The sequence below is a fragment of the Bison bison genome, unplaced genomic scaffold (genome assembly GCF_000754665.1).
Source record: "Bison bison bison isolate TAMUID 2011002044 unplaced genomic scaffold, Bison_UMD1.0 scf7180017864289, whole genome shotgun sequence".
Taxonomy (NCBI): Eukaryota; Metazoa; Chordata; class Mammalia; order Artiodactyla; family Bovidae; genus Bison; species Bison bison.
Genome location: NW_011494861.1, coordinates 9,706,874 through 9,716,988, shown reverse-complemented (window position 1 = coordinate 9,716,988; position 10,115 = coordinate 9,706,874). Strand labels below are relative to the sequence as shown.

The following is a 10,115-nucleotide window of genomic DNA, read 5'->3' as shown; positions in this document are numbered from 1 at the left end:
AGTCAATCCTAAAGGAAATCAACTCTACTTTGGCAACAAAGGTCCATCTAGTCAAGACTATGGTTTTTCCTGTGGTCATGTATGGATGTGAGAGTTGGACTATGAAGAAGGCTGAGCGCCAAAGAATTGATGCTTTTGAACTGTGGTGTTGGAGAAGACTCTTGAGAGTCCCTTGGACTGCAAGGAGATCCAACCAGTCCATTCTGAAGGAGATCAGCCCTGGGATTTCTTTGGAAGGAATGATGCTAAAGCTGAAACTCCAGTCCTTTGGCCACCTCATGAGAAGAGTTGACTCATTGGAAAAGACTCTGATGCTGGGAGGGATTGGGGGCAGGAGGAGAAGGATGAGATGGCTGGACGGCATCACTGACTCAATGGACGTGAGTCTGGGTGAATTCCGGGAGTTGGTGATGGACAGGGAGGTGTGGCGTGCTGCGATTCATGGGGTCACAAAGAGTCGGACATGACTGAGCGACTGAACTGAACTGAACTGAATGCTGAAGCTGAAGCTCCAATACTTTGACCACCTGATGAGAAGAGACAACTCATTGGAAAAGACCTTGATGCTGGGAAAGACTGAGGGCAGGAGAAGCGGGTGGCAGAGGATGAGATGGTTGGATGGCATCAGTGACTCAATGGACACAAATTTGAGCAAACTCAGGGAGACAGTGAAGGACAGGGAAGCCTGGCATGCTGCAGTCCATTGGTCGGACATGACTTGGTGACTGGACAACAACAATTCAGGTTAAATGAGGTCATAAGGGTGGGGCCCTGATCCAACAGAATTTGTGTCTTTAAAGAAAAGATATAAGGACTTCCCTGGTGGTCCAGTGATTAAGACTCCAGGCATCCAATTCAGGGGACATGGGTTTGATCCTGATCAGGGAACTAATATCCCACATGCCTTGCAGCCTGAAAAATTAAACTAAAAATATTTTTTGGCTTCTCTGGTGGCTCATACAGTAAAGAATCTCCCTTCAGTGCAGGAGACCTGAGTTTGATCCCAAGATTGGGAAAATCCCCTGGAGTAGAAAATGGCAAATCACCCCAGTATTGTTGCAGCCAAAAAAAATAAAAGTATTTGTTAACAATAAAGACCTCCCTTTCTCTAATATGGGAAGGAGCTTAAAAAAAAAAAAAAACAGGAAAGACATAAAGTCTCTCTCTGTCTCTGTCCCCATGGCCACACGAGGCAACAGCAGGAAGAATGTTCTCATCAGGGACTGGATTGGCTGGGACCATGAGTGAGAACTGTCAGCCTGCAGAACAGTGAGAAGATAAACTTCTCTAAGCCGCCCAGTCGGTGCGTTGGTTAGGGCAGCCTGAGCCGACTACTGCACCTTCACTTCCCAGTTTGTAAGCACCAGAACCAGGGGACTTGCAGGTTCTAACAGAAACGAAAGTGAAAGCGTTAGTCATTCAGTCGCATCTGACTGTTTTGTGACCCCATGGACTGTAGCCCACCAGGCTCCTCTATCCATCGGATTCTCCAGGCAAGAATGCCTCCAAGGGATTTTTGAGATCAAGGGATCAAACCCATGTCTCCACCAGGGAAGCCCTGGGTTCTAATAGTGCAGGCTACAACTCCGTCTTTCGCCTGCAGGGGTCGCTCCAGCCCAGAGCCAGGTGTGAGGAAACTGGACCTTCTAGATGTCCTACAGGGAGGAGGATCTGCTCCATGCATGCTGGTTGACTAGCCACTGCTGGAGATGCAGGTGGTACCACCTGGAGCCCAGCATTAGGTGTGTGTGAGTGCCATGGAGGTGCAGGTAGGGCTCTGCATGGTTGACCTGCGAGGCAGCTCCGCTGGCGAGGCCCTGGCCTGGGACACCAGCACGGTGGCCCGCCCGAGCTGGTCATTCAAGGGGTTGTGCCTGGCAGGCTGCTGGCGTTAGGACAAGCCTGTTGGCAGTGTGCTGAGCCCACCAGCCCACTCTGCTCCAGCCTCCAACCCCAGCCGGTGGATCAGAGTAGGCTGGATGGCAGCTTTGTGGGTTCGTAATGACTGCCCTCAGACTGGCTTGGCTTCCAGGTCCCAAGAGCCTCACACCACGTGTGGTCAGCAGCCATGTACAGCCCATACTTCTAGGAAGCCCTCTGTTGGCCACAGGGCTGGGATGGCGGGACTGGAAAGGGGTGGTCCGCCGGCTCAGCCAGTGGGGGAGACTCACGTGGGCTTGGCCCGCCGGGTACTCCTTGGCAGCTCACGGTTTGCCTACAGCCTGGCCTTATGCATCCTGCCCCATCCCCGACCCTCTGCTGGGGCCTCCACACTGCCCAGGGTGGCACAGTTCCCCTGCAGCATAGATTCAGCCGCTCCCACCCACAGGCCACACTCCCTCCCCCCCACCGGCACCCACATCACAGACTGCACCGCCCAGCACCCACGCTCACCAGGCCCGGCCAGAGAAAGCAGCAAAGCTTGGACACAGGCCCTGCAGCTGCCCTGCCCAGTGCCTGCCCACCTCAGGACATGCACTCACAGGTGAGGACCCGGGCTCTGCAGCCCCTGGTACACATTCCAAGGTCATCCGCATTCTCACACCTCTCCCCCCTCCCACGCTGTGCTCCCTGCTAGGTTCTGCCCTCATAAACTCTCTGACTCTAACCCCCCACCTCCTGAGGCCCCAGTCTGCCCCTGCTTCCCCACAGGGTCTCTGCATCCAGCCCAAGGGTCTGTGGGCACTGCCCCGGCTTCCCCAGGTCAGGGTGCAACCCTCCCGTCCTCCCTGGGCACTGGCAGTCTACAGATACAGGGCCTGGTCTCGGGCACAGGGGTGACCTCCCAGGATGGCCTCGGGCAGGGTGGCCCTTCCTGCTCCCTGTTCAGACTCAACGGCCCCTTGGGGCTGGGAAGGCACTTTCAGAAACTGCAGCCTGGTTCAGGCCTGGAGGTGACTTGAAAACGTGGCCAGAACTGTGTCTGTGGTTTGCAGGGACGAGCTCTGCCAAACAGCCTAGCAGTCTCCACCCCTCTGCTGCCTGTGGCTTTGCCAACGAAGCCTTCAGGGGCCCTGGAAGCCTCCCCGCCAAGGAGTCGGGGGACAGCAGGCTGTGGGGCCCTGTGCAGACACCTTGCTATCCCCTCACCGGGGAGACCCAGGCCTGGGGAAGTGTCTGCCCCGAGGCCACTTAGCACACCTGAGGGAGAACCCCAAAGGCAGGCGGGCTGCAGGAAGAGCCTCCCCGTACTGTGGGCACTGTGTGTGCCCTCAGTTGCTCAGTCGTATCCGACTCTTTGCAGCCCCTTGGACTGTAGCCTTTCAGGGCCTCTGTCCATGGGACTCTCCAAACAAGAATGCTGAGGTGGGTTCCCTTTTCCTCCTCCAGGGGCTCTTGCAGTGGGGCTCATCTGACTCCAGACCACCAGGGGTGCAGGCTGACAGCAGAATCCTCCCCACAGTGTCCATCCAAAAGACTCAACAGGCCTGAGGCCGAGGGGAGGAGGAGGAGGGGACCTGCCTCTCCCCAGGGGCTGGCCCCGGGGCGTCACAGGGGCCCCTCTGCTCGTTGACAATGACATCATGGCCCCTCAGACGGGGTGTGCTGCTCGCCATGGGGGACATTCAAGGCCAGGATCCAGGAGGGACCTCTGGGCAGGAGTCACCCTAGCCCGGAGGAGGAGGGTTTCCCAAAGACCGGGAGTGGGTCTCCGTGGGTCTGCCTGGGTGCACTGCATGGCACAGAAAAGAACAGGTGCCCCCAGGCTCGCCGCCCAGCACAGCTCTCCGCAGCTCCATTTCCCACAGTCTAGGGAAGGACAGGGCCCAGTTCCTCATCCCTGAGGGTGAGAAGCAGGCTGGACCAGCCCTCGGCCTCTCTGCCCACCTCTTCCCACCCCAGAGCCTGCTGGGGCAGGGGTGGGGACAAACCCAGGGGGCTCCCAGGTGGAGCCACCAGGAGGTGGAGCACCCAGGACACCAGGCTGCTTCTGCTTCTTTCTCTTGGGCCCAGGCTGGACAAGAGCAGCCAAGGTCAGACGTGAGGCACTCAGGGACTTTGAGGCTGACAGCAAGATCCTTCCTGCAAATTTTCACTTTAAAAATGGAAACTTTTTCCCCGTTATTTGCAAGGGGCCTTTTACAAGGGAGGGGCGCAGGAAGACTGTGTGCTTTCTGTCTTCTCCCTGCCTCTAAAGCACCTTGAAAGAGTGTTTCAAGTTTCCCCTTGTCTGTTTCAAGGCCTCCCCACCTCCTTAAGCAAAACCACCTTTGAAGACTTCCCAGATCCCTGGGTACCATGATGTGGCACCAACCTGAGAGCTCCCAGCACGCAGGGCCTTCCCACCCTGTATGGAGGAAGAGCTGTCACATCCCTGTGGGTACCTTCTTTATTCTCACTCTCTAGCATTTCCATAACCCTCATTCCAAGCTGCTGAAGGGAGGGGTGCCCGGACCTGTCCCCTGCCTGCCCTGCCAGTCCCAGGAGAGCTCAGAGCACTCCTCCCTTTGCCCAGAGGATCCCAGCAGGCCCCAGGGAGGGGGTCCAGGGCAGCTGTGCTCCAACTGCACAGCCCGCCTGCAGCTGGCCTGCGTGGGGGAGGGGACAACTGGGGAGGGGCCCAGTCCTACGCTGATCTTCCCATCAATGTCTGCTGAGACCCTAGGGTGGGCTGGGCCCAGAGGGTGCCCCCATTGTGAACCTCAGACAAGGCCACCAGCTCCTCCCCACACCCTGCGGTCTGGGAGTCCTGGAGGAGAAGCGGGGAGGGCCCACACCTCTCACAAAGCAGCAGGGACTTCCAGCAGCCTGGCAGGGGCCAGGCAGTGCCCTTCACCAGGCCCCACCTGGAGCCCCTCATCTGGTGCTCGGCCGCCCTACCCATCCCAGGGCCGTAGGTCAGGTGCTCTGCTGCTGGGGAGGGTCCTTCCACAACCCAAAGGGGCCCTTCAGGGAGAAGGGAGGGTGCCCCTAGAGCAACTGCTTCCTGCTCTGCCTGGGAGAAAGTCCCCAGGAGACCCCTATCTGCTCTGGAAACTTTCCAGCAAAGCCCGGGCCCCCCACAGGGAAGGCAGCCCCCAACAGACCCGGGCTGACAAACCCACATCACTCCCAGGAGACCTGGGGGTTGGCCTGCAGGTGTCAGCTCCCAGGAATTTCAGATACTTGGAATCTGCCCACAGGTGTGCGTGAGTGTGAGTGAGTGTGTGCAGGGGACGCGGCGTGTATTTCCCGCCGCGACTGGAAGTTGCGGAATGTGGGTATTTCACCTGCCCCCTTTGGCGGGAGCAGACAGGAGGTGGGTGGCCAGGAGGTGAACACAAGCACCCAAGAGAGCTGCAGACCCCCTGAGGTCCTGGGGACCATACAGTCTGGGGGTACAGAGTTGACGGTGGTAGGCAGAGGGGGTGGGAAGGTCCCAGCAGCCTCATACCAGGCTGTGCAGACCACACTGGGGGTCCTGGCATCAGATCTTTAGAAGACTCTGTGTTGTTACTGCTTTTCAGTCTCTCAGTCGCGTCTAACTCTTTGCAACCCCAGCGACTGCAGCACACCAGGCTTCCCCGTCCTTCACCATCTCCTGGAGTTTGTTCAAACTCATGTCCTTTGAGTCGATGACGTGAACAAATGCCACAGATGGAGACTTCAGGAGCCTCGAGCCCAGGCGTCTCCCAGGGAAGGGCTCCAGCATGGTGATGGGCTGGGCTGGGCTAGGCTTTCCTCCTGGGCTGCCTGAAGGAGGCTATCCCCCTCCAGAAGCGGGGTATTCCTCCTGGGCTGCCCGACGCCAGCAGCTCAAGGCACTGTTAGAGATTGCCACAATCCTCCCAAAGCCCTGTCAGGCACCCTCCCCTTTGCGTGCTGTTTACCCATTCTGGCAGCTCAGTGAAGACCACTATCTGGCGGACTAGGGGGATCCAGGGAGACAGGAGGGTGTCCCAGCCAAGCCCACCCTGGACCAGCCCCCAGGGACACCCTTCTTTGAGAAGAACCTGCCCCAGAGGAAGGGAGAATACAGGGGACCCGGCGATCAGCAGCCGGGCTGCACTCTGTTGCATTTGTCCTGAAGCACATCACAACATTCCTGCATCTGTTTCCACTTTCCAGCTCTGAAACTTTACAGGGCAGCGGCCTCGCTCCCTGAGTGGCGGCCTGGACATGTGAGCGTGTCTTCTGGGGAGGGCCCCGCGGGGCTGGCGGGCCGCCCTGCCACATAGCAGCGAGGCGTGCAGGAGGGAGGCTGCTCAGAGCCCGCCTGGGCCCACTCCGGGTCTCCAGGGTGGAAAGAAGGGGCTCCCTGCCACAGCCAGGGAGAGAGCCCTGGCCAGGGAAGGTGACCACCAGCCCAGCCCCCAGAGAACAACCCCCACGCAGCCTGCCAGACAAAGCGGCCAGCAGGGAGGGGCAGCCCTGCCTGCGACACCTGTGTCCAGGGCAGCCGGGATCGGGGGGGTGGGTGAGGGCAGTGGATGGCCACCGTTCACTGCCAGATTCCTGGACTCCAGCCCTCTACCCTCTGCCCAGTGGCCCCCCACGCGCCCCTTCTCTCCCTGGAGCCAACTGTGCTGGTAGGGGCAACTGTCACTGGCCCCAGGCGCCCCCATCAAGCCCATTCCCCATAGTAAAAAGACCCCACAGAGGAAGTGAGGGCTAATACCCTGCCTCTTGGTTACCATGTCCCTGCCTGTCACACCCCCACCCCCAGGCTCTTCAAGACGGATGGGGGGCCTGAGCCAGGGAACCCAGCTCTGCAGACCAAGAGCAGCTCTGCACTGCCCCTGCCCCAGGCGGGCACCCCCACCACCACCCGGCAGGCACCAAGTCTCCCCATTTGGGGCAGCAGAGCCAGACCTGTGTCCCTGGAGACGGACGTCCGCAGCCTCTGCGGCAGAGGGCCCTGGAGGGGACGGTGGCCCAGGGCTCCTCCCCACTGCGCAAGTCCCCTGGGAAGTGGGCTTGGCATCCCGGCCGGACTCAGCTGTGACCACTGAGAGTGCTCAGCCCAGGTCACAGTGCCCAGGGGCCAGCCTCAGCGTAGAGCCCCGGGCCCAGGACACGTTCTTTCACCACCTGAGCGCCGGTGACCTCACGGGAGTGGTGCTGGCAAGGGCCCATAATGGGTGGCGAGGGCCCCTTGGCACACCACACTCGGCAGTACGGAGGCCACTGTAACGGTGGCTGCACTGAGCAGACAGGCCCCCTGGGGCCCATCAGTGCAGGAGTGCAGGGACCCCCTAAACCTGGGCACACCCAGAAGGGTGGGGTGACGGCTGAGGTTAGGAGCGCTGGGCCCAGGAGACTGCTTACCCAGGCAGGTCCTGCCGTCCGCGTGGAGACGGAAGCCGGGCTTGCACTCGCAGAAGTAGGAGCCTGGGGTGTTCACACACCGGTGCTGGCAGCCGCCATTGTGCACCTGGCACTCGTCCACATCTGGGGGAGGGGGAAGACACGGGGCTGGGGTTAACAGAACCCACACGGTAGCCTCGCGCTGCGCTGGCCCCAGGCAGCAGGTCCGGCCCCCTTCTCTCAGGACACCGTCCCTGCCCGGGTGTCGGGACCCCTCCTTCTCAGGCCACGCTGTCCGCCACAGTCCCGAGTCCCTCACCCATGCTTGCTGGAGCAGAGCAGAGAGAAGGCAGGCCAGTCTCCAACACCTGGGGCCCACCTGGGAGGAAGAGCCACCTCTAATTCCGCTTAATAACCCCCCGGGTCCACACTACACATTGTGACTGCACCCTCCAGCTCTCACCCATCATCCCCGTGAAAACACCCACCTTTGAGGCACCTCTCCTAAAGCCCCAGCCACCCGAGCATACCTCTGCAGGGTGTCAGAGGCACAGGGGCAGGCCTTCTCCTGGGGAGTCCCCAGAGCCTGCCCACCAGGTCGTGCCTCCCATGGACAGAAACCCTGACTCCATCCACGTGCTTGTCCCTCCAGGAACAACCAGAGACGACCCTAGGAGGCCTGGCCTCTGCTCCATGCACAAGCCACAACCACCCCGGGAAGAACCCCAGGGTGTCCCTCAAGCCCCAGGGCTGTTCAGAGAGGAGATGAGACCAAGAGAACTCCTCCTTGGAAATATGGTGACTGGGGAGCCCTCCTTGGAATGATACCAGAATGATCAGCAGGTGGAAGATTGAAGGTAAAGTGTTTTCAGCCCCCAGTAGAGCCCCAAGGAGTCTCAGGGGCCAGAGGACCCAGGGCACAGTGGGAGGTCTCAGGACCCAGGACCCTCCAGTGGGGGAGTCAGCTGAGTAGTGATGGGGGTGGGGACCGTGGGCTGACCCACACCTGCTGGGCAAGGCAGGGTGGGCAGCCGCCACCCAAGGGGTTCAGAAAGGAGACCTCATCCCCTCTGACCTCAGATTCCTCTCTCTGCGACCCCTTCAAGGTCCCCGAAAAGTAAAGCGACTGCATGGCGAACAGCACTGCGCATAAGGTAAGGGCTCAGCAAAGCCTGGGGGAAGAGGCGCCCCACGTGCGCTGTCCGAGAGGGCGGGTGGACTGACTGGGTCTCAGTGTGTCTCAGTGGCCTCGCCGGGCAGGACAGAAGGACAGAGGGGCTGTCATTTCCAGACATGGGCCCAGCGGCAGGTGTGCAGCAGACCGACCAACGGGGACACTGGCTCCCAAACCACCTCTCAGCTGGTCACCTCAGATGCTGGCCTTGGGGAGTGGCTGAACCACAGTGGTACTGCACTCTCGAGCCCTCGGGCACCTGGCTAGCGGGGGAGAGCCCACACTAGGGGCCCTGTCCTCGAGGGGATGTGCAGGGAGCTAGCAGCCCGGGGCCCACAAAGACACCAAACTGACGGGCAGTCTGGGACAGCAGGTGGGGGAGGTGGGGCAGGTAAGCCCGTCATCAGCAGGGCTCCTTCAGGGGCAGCGCTGACGGCCGGGCCCCCCCACCCACATGATCACACTCTCAACGCCCTCCTGTGGCAAGGACGGACATTTAGACTTGAGAGGTGTCCCCAGGCTCCTGCCTAAATCCTGCCAGACCAGCCCCTTGGCACCCGGGAGCCCTTCCCGCCTCCAAAGCTGTCCTGCCCGCGACAGTGACCGTGGTCAGAGGCACAGGCAGGGGGCCATGAGGCCCGGCCAGGCTTCCCAGTGCCCATGGTTTGCTGTCAGCCTGTCCAGATTACCTGGGCCCAGCGGCACAGCTCAAGGCCTCCCCCTCCACCTCCCGGCTTACGGGTAGGCGGGCACTCCTGCTGGGGTCCCTCCAGCTCTGAGATCGAGGCCGCTCTACTGAAACAGCTTACTCAGAAAGCAAGGCAGGACCGAGTGACCGAAACCCAGCTGGCCCCACTCCCAGGCGGGCCACGTGGTGGGAGGTCAGAGCTGCCCTCAGCCACCGCCCATGACCTGGAGCCGCCGACCCAGTGACGACCTTGTGACCGCGACTGCAGTCATGCTGTGACCCGAGGAGCCCAGGCTCAGTTCTTAAGGAGGGTGTGGTCAGCTGAATAACGGGCCCCCCAACCCCGCAAAGAGGATGAGAGCATCGTAATCCTGGAGCCTTACACAACAGAAAGGACTTTGCAGGTGAGATGAGAGATTATCCTGGAGCTTCCAGGTGAGTCCAAGGTCATCACACGGGCCTTACGAGTAAGAGAGGGAGGAGGGCTCCATACAGTGGAATCCTACTCAGCCATCAAAAAAAATAAAAGGAAACAATGCCATTCACAGCAACGTGGATGGACCTAGAAGTGATCATACTAAGTGAAGTAAGTCAGATAGAGAAAGACAAATAACATCTGATATCACTTATACGTGGAATCTGAAAAAAAATACGTCTGAACTTATTTACAAAACAGAAACAGACTCACAGACACAAAAACAAACTCATGGTGACCAAATGGGAAAGGGTGGGAGAGATAAACTAGGAGTTTGGAATTAACATACATATTCGCGCACAGAAAACAGATACCAAGGACCCTCTGTATAGCACGGGGAACTATACTCAATATCTGGTAACAACCTATAGTAGAAAAGAATCTCAAAAAGAGTATATATGATATATGTGTTCAGTAGCTAAATCGTGTCCAACTCTTTGTGACCTCATGGACTGCAGCCCGTCAGGCTCCTCTGTCCATGGGATTTTTCAGGCAAAGAATACTGGAGTGGGGTGCCATGTCCTACTCCAGAGGATTTTCTCTACCCAAGG

At 59.3% G+C, this 10,115-nt stretch overlaps 1 protein-coding gene across 1 annotated transcript in view; it reads right to left on the bottom strand.

Moving 5' to 3' along the window:
- Positions 1–10,115, bottom strand: part of MEGF6 (multiple EGF-like-domains 6) — a 105,876-nt gene that overhangs the window by 29,026 nt on the left and 66,735 nt on the right. The window contains exon 10 of the mRNA XM_010850209.1: positions 7,249–7,371. Within this exon, the coding sequence (XP_010848511.1) occupies positions 7,249–7,371 (123 nt within the window). The remainder of the gene's footprint in view (positions 1–7,248; positions 7,372–10,115) is intronic.